The sequence below is a fragment of the Diuraphis noxia genome, unplaced genomic scaffold (genome assembly GCF_037042655.1).
Source record: "Diuraphis noxia isolate RWA-SAM2 unplaced genomic scaffold, SU_Dnox_SAM2 contig0003, whole genome shotgun sequence".
Lineage (NCBI taxonomy): Eukaryota > Metazoa > Arthropoda > Insecta > Hemiptera > Aphididae > Diuraphis > Diuraphis noxia.
The window spans coordinates 62,150,241-62,175,573 of record NW_028301713.1 but is presented as its reverse complement, the minus strand read 5'-3'; the positions used below and the strand labels follow the sequence as shown (position 1 = coordinate 62,175,573).

Here is a 25,333-nt window from a genome sequence, read left to right as displayed (position 1 = left end):
ATCGTTATCGCTATTTCGTAATAATTTAAAATACAAACGCACTTAAAATTTTTCCTATAATTATGCTTCGAGTTTTCTCTATAGCTACTTGAAGGAAAACTTAGTGTTGTATTTTTAATCCTTAGTTATAAACAAAAAATTTTATGATATTTCAACTTCAAAATTACATGCAAATTTTCGCGTTTTCGACAGATTTCGTAAACATTTGAACTATAAACGATTTTTAATTTTTTTTTATCTACAATAAGAATACCTTATAAGGAACCTTTTATTAAATTTTAAAGTTTTTTTGGTGATCCAAAATTTTTTTACCGACACTTCAAAAAAAAATTCTCATAAAAATCGAAAATATCAGTGGTCTATACATAACTTAAAAAAAGTCAAAAATTTTTGAAAATTAAACTGTATATAAATAACATTAACATAAACATTTGGTTTCAAGTATTTACAGTGATTAGATTTTGAATTACAACCATATAAAAAAATCGATTTTTTTGAAAACTGTTGGAAAATATTTACTTTTGACCTGTATAATGCACCAAGGATATTCACTTTTCCTTCGAAAACCACCCCCAAAGTTTGAAATTGAAGCATATTTAGTTATGCTGTACACAGACAAAAAAAAACACACTCATCATTGTAAAATCAATACATTCATCACTCCGTTCAGAATCTAAAAAAACTTTGTTCGAACGCGGAGACGTTTCCCGCCACCTTGGCAACCGGTCCCCCTAAGGTGGTGCGACTGCGCGACAAAGGTTCGCAAAGTTGTCAGGGCCGCCGCGTCGTCGCCGACACTTCTGACCAGTTGTGACCAACGTCGTCGTGTTTTTTTGTGTATTTTCTCGGCGTTCGGACTACGCGGAGCCTTTTTCCGCGCGTCCTCCCCCGCCGTACGGTTACTTGGTTCGGTTGTGGGCCAATTTTATGCGACCGTTGTTGAAAGCCGTGTCGTCCCGCAACGAACGTTCTTTTTTTCCTTTGCTCACCTTTATTAGTGCTCGCGTTATTCGCGATATTACGGCGTGATCGAGACGTTTTCTTAACGACGTCAAGTCAATCATCCGCGTGGTTGCGAGTGTCCGCGGCCCGACGTTGGTTATCGTCCTGCGGAAAATATCAGTTGCCACTGAAGCCGCCACCGTATTTGTATTTGCCATTTATACGCCCTGGACGTGATCGCCAGGCGTGTTACATCAAGTCGCTGTCGCATTTCCAGCGTGGATGAGCCACTTCAGCCTCCGGTCCGATCTTCCATGGTCAGATCATGTCGCAGTCGTTGTGGTCAGTGGTCACGTGAGCCTTGTATGTTTATGTCTATATTGTAAGCTCCCCTTTATGAACGGAGCATTTGTATGCTAATTTATTATTATATTTGTCATTTTGTATTTCGGGCGCCCACCAATTATTTATTATTATTTATGGTGTATATATGTCATATTGGTCTTATTATTATAATTGTGTGCACATGGCGCTATAAATTGTTTATTTATATTTTTGTGACACCAACTGGTGGGTAACCTTAAGCCGCGTGTACATCGGCGAGCGGCGAGCGGCGCGTTAGGAAAAAAATTTAAGCCCATTTAATTAAACCGGAGTGTGTACCTACATTGATTACTAGCGACGAGCGGTAGCGACGGGTCACGTCGCGTCGCGTCACAGATCGAACATGTTCGAATTTTGACGCGCGTTGCTCTTGAAAATATAGTATACTGATATCAGTTTACAGTTGTTATTTTACTTGTTAACAAGCAACATTGCTCATGTCGAAGAAGACAAGTTAAAATACACGGGAAATTTTAATCATCAGTATTAAAAACATCAGTTAGCCTTTCCACATTAATATTACTTCTGCTGTTACGCCGGCTTTATCGTCCGATCGTGTCATATTAATTATAATTTATAATACATATTTTCATCCTCGTTTTCATCTGATCGTATTGTATTCAAAACTGGTGAAGTGAAATAAAAATATATCTATATATATATGTCATCATCGCGGTAGTTATTTAGTAGATAACCTGTTACATTTGTAAGAAGCTGAATATTATAGGATGGTAGTTGGAAAAAAAATCCCCAGTAGTATTATACCAATAATATTATTATACCTATTATTATTTATTTTATTTTTCATATAATATAATTTATAAAATAAATATTGTATATTATGTTAAATTGTTATTTTATAAAAACGGTCTTATACCGTAAAAAACAGTATTTCTAAATATATGCATTTTTTATATTATATATTTATATGTACATAAAATGTATGCCACAATAGTTCTTATAAATCGATAAATCTGCAGCATTTTTAAAGTATACTCAAAATAAACGCGATCAAGATGTAATTCCAACTGACCAATTAGCTGTTATTTGTTTCAGTTCCGGTATAAGATAGTAGATAGTAGATACCACGCATACTATGATCATCGTAGATAAATAACATTATAATAATAAAAATTACATTTTATTTTTATTATGTCTCATATAAAAAATACGCTGGGAATTTTTTTCCGTAATTCTATAGGACATTCGCGATTCCCTAATAACAAAAAATATTGTTCATAGTTATAATAATATAATAACAAAATATACACTTACGACTTACATTAGTCAATAGCCCATCTCCACTTTCCAGTATTCCTGTGATATTATTTAAGTTATTATCAACATTTCAAAATAAAATACTCAGTAGGTACTACCTCTGTTGTTAAAACTATTTTATATTAGTTATTAATCATCATTAAAGTAAAAATTGTTTTAAGAAAATACATATTTCCAATGTTTGTATCTTATCCTGTTTCCAGATAATACCTATAATAATTAAGATTTATGATACACCTATTTATAAAATATATGTTATAATGTTATATACGATTATAATGTAATGATTGATGAATATTGTTTGTATCATTCATTCGTGTTCAGGATCGTATTTGTTCAGAAGCAAGGGGGACGACAAGACTACCACAAGGTGTACCACAACGCTCTTATGGAGATGACGGTTGTACTTAGAAGGTGATAAAAATACAATAAAAATATTAGCCAGACACTATCTCAATAACAAATATCTTCAACGTGACCTGCAAAGGACGAGTGACCATTTATACATATACAGAGTGTCCTGTAAGGATTTACCCATTGCGATATCTCACAAAATAACGGATACATACACATTTTGATCTTTTTATGAGACTCACAGGGATAAGAACATTGAGAACTACGATTATTTAATTTTTTAATTTATTTCAATGGGCATAATTCTAGTTTAGCAAATAAAAATGTGTGTTTTACGGTGCTTTATAAGAATGTAAAAAAAGCCTGCTTAAACTTCGTTTTAAAGTTATTGAAGAGAAATTTAATTTTTTTCGTTACGCGCATTTTAAAAAAAAAAATACTTAGAATTGAATATTTTTAATTTTTTTTTTTCAAAATGTGTGGTTTTTAGCGCTTAATAGATTGATAAAATTAAAACTTACCAAAATACCTACTTTTGAAGTTTTTGCACGTAAACATTGAAAAAAACGCCATTTTTAAGATTCGTAATAAATCCTTTCAAAATTAGCTGAAAATCAGTTAATTTTGAAAATACAGTTTTTGATGAAAAAGTTTTTAGTGAAGTCAGAATTGTACTATCTAGCTTAGTTTTAGAGTTATAGATATTAAATGTTTCCTAATTTATGAGAAATGTAATACAGGTCAACAGGCATATATCTATATCTATATATATATATCGGTAGTTGCCAAAATAAGCATCATTAATTAGATAAGATATATACAGATAATATGGTATTTAATTCTTATAATATCTTGAAATCATGTCCAGAAGAGGCGAGGTAATTCTTGTCTGCTTACGAATAGGCCACACGCGCATGACTCACGGATATCTCATGGCCAAAGAAGACCCTCCATCATGCCTGACGTGCGAAACAATCATTACAGTCAAGCATATTCTGACAGAATGTCATAAATTCAGTGAAAGGCGCATTGAACTAAAACTACCTGAGACTCTATACGAGATGCTATCTCCCACTCCCTATACGACCAAAAAACTTCTCAATTTCATCAACTCAACAGAACTGCGTCAACTGATTTGAATATTCTAATTTAGATTAAAATGTAAATCTTTAAATATAGGTGATAACTAGAAATTAATGTAAATTTAATATATAACGCCGCTTAATAACCATGCAGTTGATGCCACAATCAATTAATAATAATAATAAAAAAAATATCTTGAAAAAAAAAGATAAAATTTTAATAGGTAGGTACTATTTTGTCCAATAACAATAATATTATAATAACAATAGCATAATCATGCATTTGCATGATCGTCATTACGATCGATTAAATTTTAAGAGTCATTTTTATACTTACTTATACACTAAAAACTAAAGACAAAATGAAGGCAAAGATACATACAAAATCCATTTATCTAAATTTTACTTAATATATTATGAAATTACTGTTATTATAATGACTATTACCAAAAATATTTTTATTGCTGGCCGTATGTTTGAGACCACTGTTATAAAGCATCGTAAAACACACATTTTGGTAGACAATTTAAAAATCGATAGGTTGCTAAACTAGAATCGTTCCATTTCAATGTTTTGGTAAAAAATTTATTTTATTTTGTATAATTATTTACAAAAAAATTAAAGATAGTAATTTTGTAGCTTATTTTTCTGAAAATATTGACGTCTCAAAATTGTATGTTCATTAATTTCCTGAACGATGCATATCAACAACAGCTAAAGTGTCACTAAAAAACTACGAAAAAATACGTGATTAAAGAAGCCACCCATTTAATCACGTATTTTTCGCCTGTTGTGTTACTTTTCTCGCATATGCTTATTGTTCTGAATTGTACAGATTGCATATTACATGATAAAAAAAAATTAATTACCTGATTTTTAATTCTCGAAACTAAAAAAAAAAAAAATTAAATTAAGGAAATTGAACGAAAATAAAATTTTGAAACGTTAATATATTTTCAGAAAAACAAAATGGCAATAGTGATTTTTTTTGTAAATAAAATAAATAGAAAATATGTTTTTTAACTCTTTTAAAAAAACATTAAAATAATTGTAGTTCTTATCCCTGTGATTGTGAGTATAATTACAAAACCAAAATTTTGGTATCTCCATTATTTTGGGAGATATCGCAATCGGTAAATCCTAGCAGAACACCCTGTATACACTCAACATTTTTAAATGCACCGTTGTCCTACGCAATTGTATAATATATAAATCAATGTATAGGTACAATGCAATATAAATAATAATAGTATATCAACGGCGGACGCCCAAATAAGAAAATTCCATAATAATAACTAATATGAAATGCATACACAATTTATAAATAATATTGCTAACGTGATTGTTATCATAGGTGACATAGGTTTATCAAATAATGTAAATAACGATACCGTCTGGTCCGCTTCAACTCCTAGATCTTGGACGGTGTGACCACTGGGGCTGATTATACGAATGATGACATATACAGCCATACAGGTGCCGGGTTCTCGAGCCTCGACCTCCGACTCCGCGTGATTAAAGATATTCCGCTAACGACTATCATAGCCTCGTGTACGTTTCAAGTGTTTCGACAAATATTAATATAATAATATACCGGACGTCCGACGGTGCGGTTCTTCGAAAAGAGTAAGTGTGGTTTTTCAATACGATATCGTAACTAACCGCCGAAGAGAAGTAAACGTCGGTTGAATAGAACAAATTGGATTTAAAATAATTCTTCATAATAAGTACACACGCGTGGCAAGAAAGATCTCGAGCAATAGTGCCACGACCCAAAAGTCAGAGCCTGAGCTCACAAGCATCAAGCAAAAGGCATAGTATAAAAACGGCACAGAACGGCCAACAGCGATACAACTAAACGTCGCACACACGCGACAATGGCGAAGTCTTGTATGACGGTGGCGCGAGAGAAGAGACTGGTTAGTGGTTAGACTTATCTTAGGTCCACCGCTGGACATAAATAATTGTCGATTTCGCATTGACAATAAGGGAGGAGTGCGACGTTAGAACTCGACGAGCTTATCGCGCGCAAAGGTGTTGTGTTCAGTATCGAAATATGGCACAGTAACGCAATAAGCATAATATATCTTGAACAGAAGGAATCGCCTATTTCCATCCCATCGTATTGAACGCCTAATGTATAAAACATATAGTATACTCGTAGTTAAAATTTCAATTTGTAAGTTGTCATGCAGTTTTTAACTTTTTTTTTCCAAACCGGGAACGGTTGGTAATATTGTGATTAACAGTAGGCGTCGTTTATTCAACAACATGATAAGTCATACAAAGGTTGAAGCAGTTTTTACCTACCTAACTAAGGTTAAACACAAATATGATGTGTACCTACTCAGTAGTATCGCGAAAAAAATGTTATTTCCTCTCTTCAGACACACTAGTTAAAGTAAAACCTACGCATTTTTTCTTCTTATGGTACCGAGGCCCATAGAAGGAATTATGTGGAACACTTTATGTTTGTGCTATTCGCAGAGATGGACAAGTTAGTCGATTGTTATATTGCAATTATATCTGTAAAGTGTAGGTTTTTGTTATAGACTTATAGTTGTTAAACCGACATTTGTAATAGCTCAAAAGAATTCGTGTACTCTTAAAAGAGAACCGATGAACGATGCTAACTCTTTACCTAGAGACCTACCTAATAAACAATATTTGATAAGTAATAGGTATGATTAAATCATATTATACAAATCAAATTAGTACGTAGGTACATAACGTCTTATGCAGACATCGAATGGATCATTGATTATACATTTATTAATAATAGATAGTATTTATGTATTATAGCAATATAAAAATCATAGGTACCTATTATTATTTACATAAAATATTACATTTAAGGTTTACCACATAAAACATTAATTACTTATCTTTGTAATACGTTATTATAGTAATATAATAAAAAAGCGATAATTGAAGATACAGAAGAATAAGTTCTTATAGTTCAGTCTATGAAATAGCACGCATGATCCAAACAATTATGTTCAAATTTTAAATCTAAACAAAAAATTATAATTTATTATGTTGATATTTTTTTGAAAAAACAAACTTTTAAATCACTGTTCTAACCTATATGTATAAAATATTTTTCAATATTTAAAATTTATAATTTAATAAACAGCATTTTTACAATCCAATTATGAATTATTAATATACATGTAGTAACACTATGTCTACAGAATCAATGAATTTATCTTGTTGTTATATAGTTACCGTTTGGAATATAATACGACCTGTACCTATGCCAAATCCCAAATTATAATATATTACCTATATTATAATGTACCTATATAATATTATCAAATTATCTAATGATAATCTTTATTATTTTAGGCAATCTTTTTCAATAACATAGCTTACCTATAAATTATAATTGTTTATATATTTTGATGGTTCATAAAATTTATTACTACTCAATAGTTATATCAAGTATATACCAATATAATGTATTCTATTTATTTATGAGGTTCGATTGGGTATGCCTGTGATTAGTCATGCATAATTTTTATGTAATTTGTACGTAAAAAAAATTTGGAGTGTTATAAAGTTTGATTTGATCAATATGTATATAGCAAATAAAATCGTTTATATTTACGGGGCATCGGGACAGTTTGGCATTTGTATTTTGGTCAGCTCCCTATGAAAAAAATATTAATTCCTCCTATAGTTGGATGTTATCTTTCAATATTTTACTCTACATGAGTAATAAGTATGATTACCACTGGAAGCTCCAAAAACTGCTCTAAATATCATCTATTTGACCTATGCAGTGCAAAAACTAATATTGGAACACAGATAGCTGGCCATAATATTCTCTAGGTTATTAACATGCAAATTTACAACAACAAAATAAATATATTACAATATTATCGTAAAATCAACTAGTTGATGCGAATAAAAAATCTTCATATATAAATTGAAGTACGTGTTTGACACTGTTTGCAAAGTATAATGAACAAAAAACAAATCAAAAATAAGTTCACAGTAGAATAATTATACAAGAATTATATTACATGTTTTAAATTTATCACTACCTAAACGTTATACAATATACTTATACAATATTTAACAAAATTTCATTAATTGATAATAATATTAAATACAAAACAAAACTATGAGCAAGTGTATGACTAGATGAAACGTAGCTAGTAACATTGTCATAAATGGCGCCGGTTGTCTCATCTAAATAATCTGTAAATAGTAGAAAATAATACCGGATTTACAATATGAAAACAGAAGAATTACGTTTGTAAAAAGCAATGTAACTCACCCGTTACTTCGGTGACATTGACATTGTACTTGTAATTTTCACCTTCAAAAAGTACTTCGTTTGATGATTCTACGACTGTTGTGATTTCTAAAACAATAAATAATTACAGAAAGTGTAAAAGAAAGAAAAAAATTATATATAAAAACCAAATGATAATTATAAATTTATAAACTGATTTAAAATGAAAAACCGTGAACTGCCCCATAAAATCCTAAATAATTTAATTTTTACCTGTGTTTACTGATTACCTACTATTTAGTGTTTACCGTGTTCAATAAAATTTTGATTTTTAATGTTCACTGTACTATGAAATATTATGAGACATTACTATCATTAATTTTATTCTTACGATTTTTGGATATCGAAAACACAGTTATTCATTTATGATTGGAATGCATGTTGTTGATAAGTTAGGTTGTTCCAGTCTTGACCAGAAATTATTGAAGTTTGCCAAGTACGCCTATGGCCTATGGGTCTTACACGCCTGTTTGTATATAATATACTATTTGAGTAATTCAATAATAAACCTAAGTCCAACGTTCAATTGCAGCCTGTAGGTTGTTTTCTATTGCGTATAAAAACCATAGCTGCGCGCAGATAATCAGCTCCGTGTGCTTTAAATCAAGGTTTTCTAATAATAACTTAAGAGGAGTTCACACTACACTGTTCCGAATCGTCTCATGTTTTAATGTTTTAATGACTGTGTGCCTTCGTGCATCTGTTTTTTATGTTTATATTAAAATGCAAAATCAATGATACCTATGAATAATGTCCCCGATGACAAAATTTTCTAATATATTTTATTTATATAGTTAAACACTTAATCATGCTTCTGTATGATATGATAGTATGATACTAATATAATATCTGTATAATATCATATTAATTCATATAATATTACCTTGTTTATAATAATAATTAATAATATTATTTGTATACCAACCATAAAGCTTAATGATGCCATCAGTCTCGCCGAGAGCGTTTACCGCTACACATTTGTAACTACTGAAATCTTCAGCACTAACATTAGAGATGTGCAAAATCATTTTGCACACATATCCAGTTCTGATTTTTTCATCTAAAAATCTTGAACCTGCACTCATAAACCAACAAAGATAGTTTTAATTATGACGAAAATGTCAAGTTGTATAGATTTTTTAGAATTTTTTCAAAAATTTTCTTTTACATATTATTTTGTTTTATAATGTATAATATACATATGTATATTATATTATAAACGTATAAACTAATTTTATTTTGCTATATATTCCTTAATATCGGAGTCTATTTTTGTGTGTACGGTTAAGCTATTTAATTATTTAAAATATTCAATCGAATTATGAGCGTTTTTAAATCGCAGTATTTTATTTTTATATAGGTATTTTTATAATTTGCTTCCTAATTTAAATATCGTAAAAAACTGACGTAGGTATTATCACAGCAAATATTCTTGCGTTTAAGTTTTATTACAGGTCAATCAACTCTAATATAAATGGTAATAATAGGCAATTGAGACCTGCTAAAAGCAAACTCGGTATAGGTAATAGGTATAAATTTAAGCTTAACAAGAATAATTTTAAATCGGTATGTACGTACCGGAAACGATCATATCTCCACGTTCGTTAGTCCAATAATTGATCGAAGGAGGATTTGCTTCTGTGTGGCATTCCAGTTTCGAATAGACCCCTATCCGAGCCCCTTCTAATTGATTAGGAATCATCAACATCGGAGGAACTACAACGATATTCCATTATTACAATAACGACAGATTGACCAATAATATTCCAACCAAATTAATTTCCATTGCAATATAATAGTTAATATATATTATTGAATTAATGACTAAATACATAGGTAGAAGTAATTGTAAGTAAATAATAAAATATCATGCACTCACAGTGAACGGTGACGTTGATGCGCTTGCTCCTGGTAGGCGGCACTCCGTTGGAAGCCACGCACAAGTAAGATCCCATGTGCAATCTACTAATCTTTCTGATCATTAACTTTTCACCGTCGATCACGTTCACTGTAAATACACAATAATAATATCTTTTATGTGAAGAAGTAGATAATATTCTCAAAATACAATAATTTAATATATTAAAACATCTATTAATATATATATATATATGTATTATTGTTTTTTTTTTTGAGCTTAAACATCAGCTACTATGACTATTAGAATTTTGTGGCGAGGTTACGGTTGGTTGGGGAACATGTCACATGTGTATTGTGGTGAGGATTCGTAACTAAAAATCCAGCTGGTCACTCATCGGGGCCGGAGCTAGTGACGCCAGCCGATGCTAAACCTCAGAACACGTTAGTGACTCTGGCCAACCACCGTACAACACCAGACCTAGCATATTATCGCATTATGTACCTATGATAATAATTATGTCTACATTCAAAATTATTTAGTTAATAATGATAATATTGATGAATTATTTAGTCGTTCAAATCATTTTTACCTGTAATACCGTTGTAGTTTATGTCCAGACCGTCTTCTCTTCGCCACATTATGTACGGTTCGGGATACCCCCGGGCTTTACACTGTAAAATCATGTCTGATCCTTCTTTCACTATGAGATCCATGCTGGATTCTTCGTCAATAACTTTTGGAGGCACTAATACAAAAAACGGTATAGGCACAATCGTATTGCTAAAGAGTTTTGTCGATTGTGTAAAATAAACTATATTATAAACCAGTAACAACAATAATATAGTAATGCTATTATGCAGTTTAGACAGTCTTAAAAATCCTACCGACAACTTGTAGATATCCTTTTTGACTTGTCATGGGCTCCGTGTTGATCTGGCACATATACCAGCCTCTGTCGGTCTCCTGTACGTTACGGATGTGCAGAAACCACGTCCGATGGTCATTGTAAGATAACGTTATTCTGGCATTTTCGGTCACCATTCGGTGGTGTATAGAAAGTATGGTTTGGGTGCTAACACGAACCCAAGCGACCTAAAAACAACACGATCGGTAAATATTAGCTGTATAAGGTATCTACTGAAAAAGATCCTCGGTAAAAGAATAGCCCCGATAGGTACATTACATAAATTTTTATTTTATTTATTTGAAGCTCGAGACAGTTAAGCGTTCTATGAAATATTTATGATATTTGATACATTTCTATATTTCAATACCTAATATGTATAATAATAGTTACATATTTTAGGAAAACAATAGCCGGGAAAGTGAATATACTATGTAGGAACGGTAATGTAATAATTAATAATGTAATTTATGGTAGACTGCAGGCAGTGTAAAAATAATGATACATTTTTTGTACAATTAGGTGTGTAAATTAGGTAATTGATATTTTCAAATAAAACTGATTTATAACATAAAATACATAATTAAATAATAATATACAATGACTGAAATATATCATATTATTATTACCAAATACCAGGTATCTAAACATAGTTCATGAGTGTAATAGGTAAAATCGAATAGGTAATATTGCGAAGGGCACGTTAAATTAAATTAAATAACATAAAGACTACCTATACGGCACAATAAAAAAAAGCGGATAAGTCGTGGATATCGCTCTGCTGTACTGTAGTCTGTAGGTTACAAGTGGGTTATTGTAATGGATGGAATTAAATTTGAATCCAATGATATTATATCATTGTATACGAAAAACGATTCTGAGCGGAGACGGTTTATCTGTCTAAGATATATTATAGATTATTATTAATACTTATTAAAATATTTGACTTTCCAGTGGGAATTTTTTTTGTCGTTTAATTTATTTCAAACACTCATAAAAATTTAATTTGACTCTGGTGGAAATTGTTTTATGATAAAGATTAACAAACATAAAAGGAATCTTGTATTACATTTTCAAATCTTAGATTTAAAAAGACATTTTTTTTATGAATTTCTAGCTTAAAATAATTTGCAACTTTTCATGATTTTTACGTATTTTGTCGAAATCCAAACTTTGAATGCTTATAAAACATAACCGTAACTATGAATTACTTTTATTTTTCAACTGCTATTGTGACAATATGTTAGAAGTCTTGTATTAAATTTTCAAGTTTTTCTACTCAACAAATACATTTTTATTGATATTAATTTAAAAAAATTAATAATGATCGAAAATTGCATATGGCTATAAATAGAAAATTGTTATAGGTACTCATAGTTTTATATAAAAATGTTGGTACCTATTATAAACCCTAGCTAGGTGATTTAAAATATATACCTCTTTTCATGTTTTCGTGTTGACTCCAATATCCGATGGATAAAAATCAATCGCTATAAACTATTGGTGTGATTTATTATAGACAAATTATGCACATAAATCATTTTTACGGGGATCTTATAAATATTTTTGAAAATCGTTAGTAATAATTCAAGACAATATAATATAACTGAACATGTAATTATTTATTTAGGTATTGAAATATATGTTTTTAAACTAATTTATTTTGAATGTACATTTTCTTTATTTTAATATACATAAATTATGATAAATAATCTATTCTAAAGTTTATAAATAAACAAAATTTGACTAATTATACCCAAACCATGTGGATTTGTCATATTATTTAATCTAAAGTATGTTGTTGTATGATTTAGTGATATTAGTCATATAGCCATTAGGTTATATATTAGTATAATATTAATGTTATAAAATACATAATTAAGTTATGCTAATCTGAATAGTTGTGTTTGTTAAAATTTAAGTGTTAAGTCTACTAATATAATATGGTTTATTATTGGTACATACAACCTATCACGTTGTAAAATAAATTTTCATTTATATCAAATAAATGTACGCGTTATTTTTACTTTTTGCAATAGTGTTCAAGTGCCTTAACTCGTAAGTATATACTCTAAGTAGTTTTCAGTAAGGGTCTTCCGAGGATTACAATATAATATATCAAATATAAAATGGAACGTTATCGTTAAAAGATATACGATACAGCGAATAAAAGAATGATTGAAGAGTTTTATATTATATTTTAATATAATAATATACGTTTTTAAATGTATGTATTTTAAATTAATGGCATAAAGCAGAAAGAAAAGTTTCAATTTATTATTGATGAATCATGAACATTTTATCTTAATACTTTTATAATTTGATTTTTAATTTTCGTATAAATGACTTTCAAAGTTTTACAGGTCAGTAAATAAGAAGTGTAGTTGGTTTATTATTTTACCAGATAATAATTATATTATGTTTTCCATCTAAAATATCTTTATTTTAACCTTAAACGGCTCAAACTGTAGGAACTCTGTCGGTTTAAGAATTAATCGCATAAATTTGAAACTTAAATATAATCATAATATTAGTAACTACGAGATTGTATTAATTAATTGAATAAGACAATAAATAATTATATTCCATGACTTCAAATAGTTCAAAACATACTATGTTTATGAATAATAATGTGTAAAATGTAAATAAACCCTTATTGTCGGTCATTCAGGTTGGTATGATAACAAATATATGTAGTCCGTCAATACTTAAGGTGTAAATAAAATAACACTATATAGGTACATATTCCATAGAATGATACATCAAAAGCAATCATATTTCTTATCCTTTTAAATGTTTTTGCTAAAATTTTCAATTCCCGAATATCCAAAAACACTAAAAGTTAATTTTTCTTAAAGAGGAGATTTAATGATAAAATATTTTTAATATAATATACTTATTCAATGGTAGATTTTTATATATTACACAACATAAAACAGGTGTCTATAGTTCCTATTTATTATATATATAAAAAATTAATCAATGCCTTAATAAAATATAACTATTCAAAACCTTGTAGCCCTATAGTATTATTTCATATAATAAGGAAACTACGCTTGTGTGATAACTACGAGTAAAACCTGTAAGGTTATAAGAAAAAAAATCTAGGTACCTATTTGAAAATATGTATTTATAATATGTTAGCTGGTACACCATTTATAATGTCCCAATTTAACAGTAAGCTATCCGTCAACGTGTTTTGTAAATATAACAATACACCAAGGCAGGCAACGTTTTATCATATTATATTATACTTATATAGTTATATAATATTGAGCCAGCGATGTGTCTCTAGATTAAGTAGGTACGAACACGAGCTATCGATCAATTAAGAAACTCCAATTGACAACCACGGTAGTGCGCGTATAACGACGAAGATATAAGATATTGTTATACGATATTAAGATAATGTATTATGTATGAAGGGGCTTGCGGTTTACTCATCTATATAATAAATTATACTATATGGATGGGCTTTACCTATATCTTTAGTTTTAAGTAGGACGAGAAATGTTGTATACTAAAAAAGTCAAAATATGTACCTAAGTACTAATGAACACATCATAATATACTCGCATGTCTCAGTCTTAAAAAAAAACCGCTTAACATATAACATTGCACATTCTGAACAATTGATTCATTTAACTCTGTTATACCTTATTTTAGAATGAATTGACCTAAGCATTACTACATTTAGGAGTAGTTATATTATCTAGTAAATAACATAGATTTTTTATATTTTAATTTAAAGCGATTTATGAGTATTTTAAAAATAGTTTAAAATGTAACATAACAGAGTTAAATTGATTACTTGTAGAGTGTAAATATTGTTAGGTTATGTGTTTGTAAGACGCAAAAAACGCATGAGGGTATGGACTATGGGTATCATCTTAAGTTGTTATTTTTGACAAAACATTTAGTAATTTTATATGCGATTAATTAATTTAAAAATGAAATATTATACCTTATTCAGGACTCTTCGTAGTTTTATATGAAATCATTTTGAGTTAAGATTGGTGATAATAATTCACTCCTTTTTCGTGCCTAAAAAAGCGTTGGATATGACAAAAGTGAAATGAGGGTAGATTTGTGATTTTTTGAATCCAACTCCAAAACTATGAAAGCGCCTTATTTTCAGCGTAAAAAAAAATTATAATACACACTATAACGCGAATTCAAACGATGAATTTTCTCCTCGTTTCACGTGCTTTGACGCTTACGTCGAGCCCGGAATACGAAATGTGAGAAAATAATAATAATATAAAGTTTATTATATATGTATGCACAGGTACCCATATTTAGTACGCTGCAAACTCGCGCGCGGGAACGTAAACGCTAGATACCGAAACGTATGAAAATAAAATAAAATAAAATATTTTGATTTACTACTATTTTTGTTTGTGTACGGGCACTCGGGGGGATATGACCCGATAAAATTCGTAAATATATCACGCGTGCTTACAATATTGGAGGCCATCACCTCGTCTGCGTGGTGATATTATGTTCTTCGTACGTCATATTATATTATTATGATATAATAAATTATGATATCGCATCATAATGATATTATATTATTATTGAGTTGGAAATGTTGGAATATTAGGTTTTGGGCGAGCAGCAGCTGCAGTGGGCGGGATGAGTGTGTTTTACTGCTGTGGTCGTCACACAGTCCTCAGAATAGCTTCGACCGATGAGGAATTGAGCCCGAGGCAAGATCTCGGCGAGGAACGGCCGCGGTGGCGGTCTATACTAATAGGATCGAACGTCACACACACACACACACAATAAGATTACGTCACGATATTATAACCGGGTAGGTACCTACTTTGAATGCGGCTCGTCGTCTCGGATATCCGGTGGGACCAACCTGTAGTGTGAATATAATAATAAATACCACCACTACCGAAGTTTATAACATTATACCTTCCGGCGATGGTGTGTACCTATAGTGTATACATACTTATTATTCCAATGAAATCAAGATAGGAGTTATCAGACCTACATTTCTAGTGGTGTCCAGTGTTTTTTTTTTTGACCAAATTCTATAGTTGCAGTTCCTCCCATAATAGGCATTATCACTTGTCTAATAACGTTAATAAATAATTATGTCCGAATATTTTGGCATTTTAGGCTCATTATAATACGCAATATATGCACCTGCTTTGTTTTTATACGAATAGGTAGTTGTTAAAATATGCACTCATTTTTCAGAGACATTCAAAAATGCACTAAAATTCAAATTTATTTAATTTAATTTTTATATAATATATAATGACTGCAATTTTAGTTTCAATATTAAAATGAAGCTTTAGACTAGTCTTGAATTTTGTTGTTAGCAACACAGAAACCATGAAAACATTTCCTTAAATGCTCTTATTAAAGGCACTCGTAAAATGTACAAAAAATTCAAAAAATGCAAAAACATTTAATTCACAGTTCTATTAATATTTATAGTTATAAGTAATCACTTATTATTGTTACTGTTATAATAAGACGTATGTAACGTATACAACATATACGTTTATATTTTGTATATTTTTGGTATAGCTATAACGACAAACTAAAACTATTGCACGCCACGTTCAAATTCGTAATTTTCGAATAAGATTCTATTCATTTTAAATTATTTATTATGAGCCGTAAACCGCGGTGCCTCTAGTGCACCGTAGTACATACTTGGGAAACCACACTGGTATAATATAATGATAGCCATATTCTTGGAAAGAGGTTGGAGAAAAAAATGAAATGCTTCACTGTGAAGAAGTTTTTCTCAACTTCTGCACAAGAACCCGATTGACGCGGCACGTTTGTCGTTTTCCCAGCAAGTCCGAGGAAGTAATATTTATAATAATCACTGAATATATCTATATTATATATATATATATATATATATATAGTGTAAATGTGTACTATTTGGCCAGAGCCTTTCTAGTTTAGCTGTTAATCATCAAATACAAAATCATTGTTTTGAATGTCGTAAATGATTTCATATTTTATATAGAATTATTAATGTACAAATTATATTATCATTGGTACCTATTTTTATAGGCCGTGTAATAACTAATAACCATGTAATAATATAGCCATTGAATAATTTAATACAACAAAAACTATAATTATATATTATATATATATTTTTTTTTTCAGCAATTATTATATTCGTTGTTATAGTAAAATATGAATTATTATAATGAAAATAAAAATTCAAGATTTTATTATTCCTATTTATGATTGCTGAAATAAATTGTCTGAATTTGGAACTTTTGAGATAGATTATAATATAAAAAAATGGAATGTATTTTTTTAGTTGCTATGGTAGTATAATTATATTATCCATTGACCATTGGTCACCACGAGCAACCTATTTCACTAGGATCCCATTTAACAAAATATTAGGTTTCTATGGCAACTATAACATGAAATCTACTAAAAAAAAAAAGTTGTACCCACTTTAAAATCATATTATAATGTATAATGTATATTAAAAAACTGTATAATTAGAAAATATATAAACAGTACCACAAATAAACATAAAATACGACTGTTATAGTTTCATAGAATATATTTAAACCACAAAATATATGAAATATATTTCATGTATTCTGTGTTTAAACCGTCATCCATACCACTCAAATCTATTAGCATTAGTATTTAGCACATAAAGTAAACACCTAATCCAAAAACCACTTGTTCGAATTTCAAATTAGATGCATCAAAACTTTCGAAAATATCATTTGCTTAATAATTTAGGTACAAAAAACTAGGTTCTTATTTGAAAAAAAAATTATGTTTGTATCATAGGCCTCTCCTTAAATGGTATGAAAAATCTAAGTAACAGTATCAGTATAGCCCTTATAAGTATACTTACATTTTTCAAAATTCAGAATCTGAGTAAATGCATTTTTGTTGCGGGTTGAGGCCGTTGAGGTTGAACACGGTTTGTGAATTACACAGTATTTACATTGCCAAGTAAATGTAAGTACGATTTATTAAAATGAATTTAATGTAAAATGTAGCGAATTGTTTCATTTTCATATCTATATCTATATATATATATATATATATTTTGTATTACTGCATTATAATGCGTACAGTATTATGATATGGTATACGAACTATATGATGATTAAAATTCAGGTACGGAAGGTACTACCAAAACAAGTATAATATTTTCGTGTGATGTTGGCATAATATTATATATATGGCTACCCACATTTGAAGCCTTGGAGGTCACGGAATCTTTTGATTTAATTGGTTTCAGTACTTTATCCACACGACGTCGATATTTCACGTCTAAACGTCGTCAATGTCAATTATTATTATCGATGCAGGTACGTGACTTGACTTAATGCACGTTTGAATATGCTTTATATATAATATATAATGCACCTACCTTGCGGAATGTCCATTTATATTGTAGATAGTAAATATTTACGTGAATTCGACCATAAACAATTTATCTGAGCCACCACCTACACTGGTTGGTGTACTGCCTATATATCATATTGTAGTCATGCGTGACGAGGTAAATTATTATTTAAATGTAATCAAATATTTATAAATATATTATATATAGTTATTAATTATTAGTTATGTGATACATTTGGATGGAAACATATTGCCGATCAAACATTATGTTTCTTATAGGGCCGAGCTTATATATTCCACATTTTTGTGGGTGCCTAAAAAATTATCTCACTCGAACAAAATCTTTTATTTTTATTAATATGTCTATGCATTTTCTCAAAAAAAATTTAAAAATTTGTGTCGGTAACATCATTTTCAGTTTTATTTAAAATAAATAAAAATGTATACTATTCAGAACCATTTATTGAGTGTGTTGAGGGGAGGAGATATAGATGACCCACAGGCTCTAAATATCTTAACACTTAATACTGCACTGCATATGACATATTTTTTTAGACAACAATAAAATATAGCTCACATCATCTAATAAACTGATTTCATAACGTTTATATATTATGTGTGTGTTAAAAAATTTGTTTTTGTTTTATGCATTTTTTTCTTCAAAATATACATATTTTATAAATATTATTGCTTCTAATGTTTATGTAAAATGTTTTATTTTATTGAGTTATTTTGATTTCTGAGCTAAGCATAAAAACCAATTACATTTAATTCTTAGATAAATCTTTATAAACCCTTGTTTTCCGTTACATACGAAGTTAGAAGTGTATAAGTGGTATACTGTATAGTGTATATTGTATATACAAGTAATAATATAAGAACTCGGAAGGAAATAATACCTATTGGACATTTATTTGGACGTTGATTGTATTCGGAGTATATAAATATTGCAAACAGTTTCCAAGAAATTCACAAAGTTTTTGCTCATTAGCTGCAAGCACGACTTCGTTTTTTATTTTTATTAAATGTACAAATAATAAATGCTCCTGTTGGCACAGAGTATAGATGAAAATTGAATATGCATAGGTATTATAATTTAAAATACATGATTAAATCACAGTTGAAGATCATATAATATTATTCAAGAAACAACTAAACAAAAAAAGTTAAAACATTTTTTGGTGCTAAAAACCCATAACTTTGAAATTGGTTTCCGAACATCTACATTTGGTTTCAGAAACGAAAAGAAAATTATTACTGTGTATGTAGAAATATAGAACGGTAAAAGGTTATAGTATTTAGGGAACATCAATTTAGGAATTTATCAAACTATATTGGTAGTCAGCATATATCATAAAATATATTTCTGAATTAAAAAGTTTCAATGACTTATGATTTCAATGTTAATTCAACTGTATTTGTTTTATATGCTAACATCCAAAAAAGTTAATTTTGGAATTTCTCCAGTTTTATTTTAGGACAGAATTGATATGGACTTGAAATTCTTGAATTGGTCGGACGAGAAAAAATGTACAATACGTAAGCATATATAATAGGGACGTGAGTTTAAGAATACATTTTGTATGTTCAGTAAATGTGTAACTATTAGAAAACATATTATTACCTACATTTTACTGAAAATATATAATATCAACTTTAAAAAAAATTATATTTATGATATTCAGATGAAATTTTATTTATTTATTGTAAATGTAAATTTAAAGTATTTATTCGTATTTATATTTTGATAAAAATTGCTTGCATACCAAATAAGTTGAATTTATTGTGGATGTATTGTAATTAACTAAAAACTGCAATTTCTTATTAGCGAGAATGTTAAATTTTAAACTGCCGGAAAAAAACAGATTAACAAATACAAAATATGTGATTTATATAAATATTCATATATATCATTAATAAATATAATATATAACCACCTTGTGGCATACCAGTGCATACATTTAGACTTGTGTGGTCGAGTTTAGTCGGATAAATGCTATTCAAATCATGATAAGATTTTGTCATTTGTTTCAACAGCGGTAATATTTTAATAAGTTAATTTACTTTAATATATATTGTATTAAATGTACCTATTTCTTTATATCAGTATAAAATGCGTAGATTCAATCTCCGTTACTTTAGATTGTTCTAAATTAGAATAGTAAATTATTAAATTTGTTGATTATTTGGTAAAACACTTTTTAACATTTTTGTATTAACATATGATTATAATAATTCACTTAAACGAGAAAATCGACACCTCGAAGATAATTATTATTTTCTACAGATCGATTGGTGGATTCAAATATTGGATAAATAATACAAATTTTTCTAATATCATGAAAAATCCTTAAAGATTAGGATACAGTTTTCCATACTTCTGATGTTTCATGTCATATAATAATTATTTTTAAACCACTGGGAAATAGCCAATTTGAATCAAATAGTGAACTAAACTTATTTGACATAATTTAATTATTTACGTATACAATTATTAATATAGAAACTATACCTATATGATTTAAAATAATTATAAAAACGTTTTCTAATCATTTAATCGATTTTTTTATTTTTGAAATGTTTTTCTTATTAGTTGTTAATACTTTGATCTTTTGAACCAGCTTTTTATTTTTTTGAACCTTACATTAAATTGAAAGTTTGGATCATGCGTAGCATAAATCTATAATATTATATATAATACATATAGGTTGTTTTATTGATACACCAAAATAAGCTATAAACACAAATTAAAAAGGCGGAAAATAAAATTGCAAATAAAACGTGTTTCACATATAAAAAACATCCGTAATTCAATAAACTTAGATATACGTTAACATTTTTAGATAAAATAAATCTTTCAATAAGAAATAAGTTCAGCTATCGTGTAATCATATGAACATTATTATACTTGTCAATACTTAAATTGTTATGTGTATATAATGCATGTTTATTATATAACCGTTATATTAAAACGTATAACATTTAATTTAATGTTTACAGATTAATCTACGAGATTCCGTGAAATTTGCTCACTCCCATTTTTCCTTTAATAATAAAATAATTAAAACCCTGGTTTTTGGAGTTTTTAAATACCGTGCGTCCGTGGAAACAGGGTACACTTTACCACTCATTACCCTGAACATATTTCTATAATTCTGTTTTCGGGACTATAAATTAGACTATTGGACTTTAATTTCGATGACTTACAATTTTTTTTACTAACGTATTTTACGCATGCGCAACACAACTTTACTTTTTTTAAATGGCAACCCCTATTTTGAATATCATTTTCGGATTAATGGATTTTTTTAAAGTAATTTTGATCTGACAACTACTACTTTCAATCCAATATTGACCGAATGAGAGCGATTTTAAATTTAAAAAAAAAACATAAAAAAAAATTATTTTGTTAACATTTATTTTTTAATTTTAATTTTATTATTTTAAACTCTACTACACATTTTTTATTTACAATTCAATTTACAAAAATCACTAACATAAGTTACTCAATAAATTGTTCGAAAGTCCCTCCATTATTTAAAACACTCATTCGGTCAATATTGGATTGAGAGTAATAGTTATTAGATCAAAATTACTTTAAAAAAATCCATTAATCCGAAAATTATATTCAAAATAGGGGTTGCCATTTAAAAAAAAGTGAAGTTGTGTTGCGCATGCGTAAAATACATGAGTAAAAAAATTGTAAGTCATCGAAATTAAAGATCCAATAGTTTAATTTAATGTCCCGAAAACAGAATTGAAAAATATGTACAGGGTAATGAGTGGTATAGTGTACCCTGTTTCCGTGGACGCACGGTATAATAAAAAATAATTTTTGGCAAATTCTTGAATGTTTTTTATTTTACTTAAAAAGTGTTCTTTGGCAATATAAAAAAGACAAAACATCGAAACTAACATATTTATAATTTTTCCACTCACACAAATTTTTAGTGTTGATTGATAGAATTATCCGTTGAATAATTTAAAGTTGAAAAGGGAGATTAATTAAAAGGTTGTATAGCTTTAGTTAACTTAAAATAGTTAAAATCAATCAATTACAGATCACATAATATCATTATTCTTAAACTAGGTAATGTTATTTAGTAATTTATTATTTAATTAGTAATTTTATTTAATTCAATAAGTTTTATTCATATTTATTATACAAACATTATGTACACTTTAAACACCCATATCAATTTACAAAGTCAGTCGTCGAAGATTTTATGACATTCTCGAAATTATATTGTTATGCATATAAACATTTATACATTAGATACCTTCCTATCATGTTTCTACTATGCGTCTATGCCTAGTGCTCTTATAAAACAAAGTGATGGCTAGATAACATCAGTAATGTATACGGCAGTTACTATGTAACACGCGTAGTCTACAGTGGGTAGTCACTGAATTTGTATAGGATAAAATAATTTTCTATTCTATGTCAAAGCAGAATTTAATGGTATTTCTACATAATTTAATGCATGTCATAGATATTGACCAAATTTGAATACGGAAGTCAAATTTTATTGGAATAAAAATATGAATGCATCACAAAAATATTGTAGATTTTTAAGTATCTCTACCCTGAAAATTAAACTAGAAACTACAATCCTGGTGTAGCTAAATTGCCTATTCAGGACGCCGCGTCATAATTACTAAAATCATATTTTTTTAAACCCTTCAATTTTATGGGGGTAATTCTTCATGAAAAACACTGTACCAAATGAAATGAACGTTTATACTCTCCATAATCAATACAATTTTATTAAAATGGTTTAAAAGTTATATATCTTTTTTAATATAGACAATGAATAAGGAAAATTTTGGTACTAATAGTTTATTATGATTTTAGTATAAAATTAAAATTAAGTTCATATAGCATAATCGTTTGGAAAATTAACAATTGAATTTCTTCGTCTTTCTTTTTATTAGATTTAGATAGAATTGTATAATATTAGTAATATATCGCTAAGTATTAACATAGAACAGCCGAGCTATAAATAATTCAGAGCAACTGCCAATCGCTATAGGTTAACCCTTAGTTCTGAACTCAGAAAAAAAAGGGTCCAAATTGGCTTTTCTTTCAATAAATTCTTTACAAGTAAATAATACCTACATATATCTTTTGATAAACTATATTATATATTTTTTAACTTAGTATACATGTAATTTATTATAAATACAAGTATTGAAAGGCTTATAAATCAGCATGAACTAATAATTTGAATGTTAAAAAAAAATTAAAAATCTACATTATGGTATTGTGAGTACTACTAAAACATATAGCTTAACGACTACACATCGAATTTACAGAGAACATTATATAAGTCTTGAATTAAAGTCATTATTTTTTTATATAACTCCTCGTGATACAATATCAAAAACTCTATGAGTTTAAATTTAAGTTTAAAACTTTCACAGTCACATCTTGGCAAGTAAGTTAATTACAGTTAAGGCTGTGAGATATAGCTAAACACGTCATTAAAAATAAGGGATTTGAAAATAAATAAATATTTTACAATCGATAAAAAAAATATTCTAGATTAGTGTTTATATTAAACTTATCATGCGAACGTTTATCAAAAAAATCTTATTAATAATAAAAAGTGTTTCTTTTTATTTTATTAAAATAAAAAAAAATCTATAATGTGTAATTTTTATATAAAAAATACAATATGTAATTAAATAAGAATTTATTTATTTTAACTAGGCTGGACGGCTCGAGAGAAAGATGCATCCATTGACACTACTTCCAATAATATGTACCCAATTTAATTGGGATTAGTGATAAAATCACGAGGTCATTTTTGTTTGAACTATTAGTAATATTGAAATAATAATAATAACATGGGTGCACAAAGTATTTAAATATGAAATTAGATATTTTGATAACCTATAGTATTATTAATTAAAATACACAGTATAAAAATTATTCAAATCGTTGTTCAAATTAATGCAATTTAATTACATTAGTCATTAAATAAGGTAATGTTTTGTTTTTTTTTTTTTTAAAGTGAATATTCATTGTTTTAAAAAGAGCCAAAGTGTTTTAAAATATTAATTAATGCATTAATAATAATAATATATCGTTTCCTAAACAATTCATTGATCACTGACTAAGATCAAAATGTGTATCTAATGTATTTGTGACAAATCAATAATTTGGTTAAATAATTGTTGACCTTGATTTATGAAAAATAATAAAGTGCTCGATTTTCAATAAACATTAAAAATCAAAATAATATGCTCTTCACATCAAAAATATGACTTTTAGCATAACAATTTAAAAATATGCAGAATTTTGCACTACATTTTTTAATGATCAGAAACACAAAAAAAATAAATATGAATTGCAATTTGTTCTTTCTATGCTTACGATAAAATTACGAAAAATATGCAATGAATATCATTGCTCAACTTAATATGGCTAATTAACTGCTCGTTTGAAATACCGATTTTATATTTCTTCTACACGTTTAAAAAAATATTTATCTTCGAAATATAAAATTAAAAATGTATGCTCTATTATTCAAAATGTATATAATTAAAAAAATTATATGAAAGAAAAAAATAGTAAAAATAGATTTTTTTTCTTTAAAGTTGTTTTCTATAATTATTAAAATATATGTATAAGCAAATATTTCCAAAAACGATAATACTGTATATGAGATTATGAGATAACGAGTGTTTGCTGTTAAAAGAAATATGCTGTATTTATTTCATCATTCGTTTTTAGTGTAAAATGTTATGATCCATTATAGATGTGCTGTATACTTATTACTTATATGAATATATATTATATTAAATATACTTATCAATGAATATATCATGTGCAAAGAATACGGAACGGGGAG

At 28.3% G+C, this 25,333-nt stretch overlaps 1 protein-coding gene across 3 annotated transcripts in view; it reads right to left on the bottom strand.

Annotated features, from left to right (window-relative positions):
- Window positions 1–7,890: 7,890 nt before the first annotated feature.
- Window positions 7,891–25,333, bottom strand: part of LOC107163607 (lachesin-like) — a 97,053-nt gene continuing 79,610 nt past the window's right edge. For 2 of the 3 annotated variants that reach the window (XM_089224674.1, XM_089224675.1), the window contains 7 exons: window positions 11,089–11,296; window positions 10,794–10,949; window positions 10,223–10,351; window positions 9,922–10,059; window positions 9,269–9,418; window positions 8,326–8,412; window positions 7,891–8,246 (listed from right to left, as the gene is read on the bottom strand). In XM_089224674.1, coding sequence (XP_089080800.1) covers window positions 8,110–8,246; window positions 8,326–8,412; window positions 9,269–9,418; window positions 9,922–10,059; window positions 10,223–10,351; window positions 10,794–10,949; window positions 11,089–11,296 — 1,005 coding nt within the window. In that variant the 3' untranslated portion in view covers window positions 7,891–8,109. Of the gene's footprint in view, window positions 8,247–8,325; window positions 8,413–9,268; window positions 9,419–9,921; window positions 10,060–10,222; window positions 10,352–10,793; window positions 10,950–11,088; window positions 11,297–17,976; window positions 17,999–25,333 lie in introns of those variants that run through there. The other variant, XM_089224676.1, reaches the window with a different exon arrangement.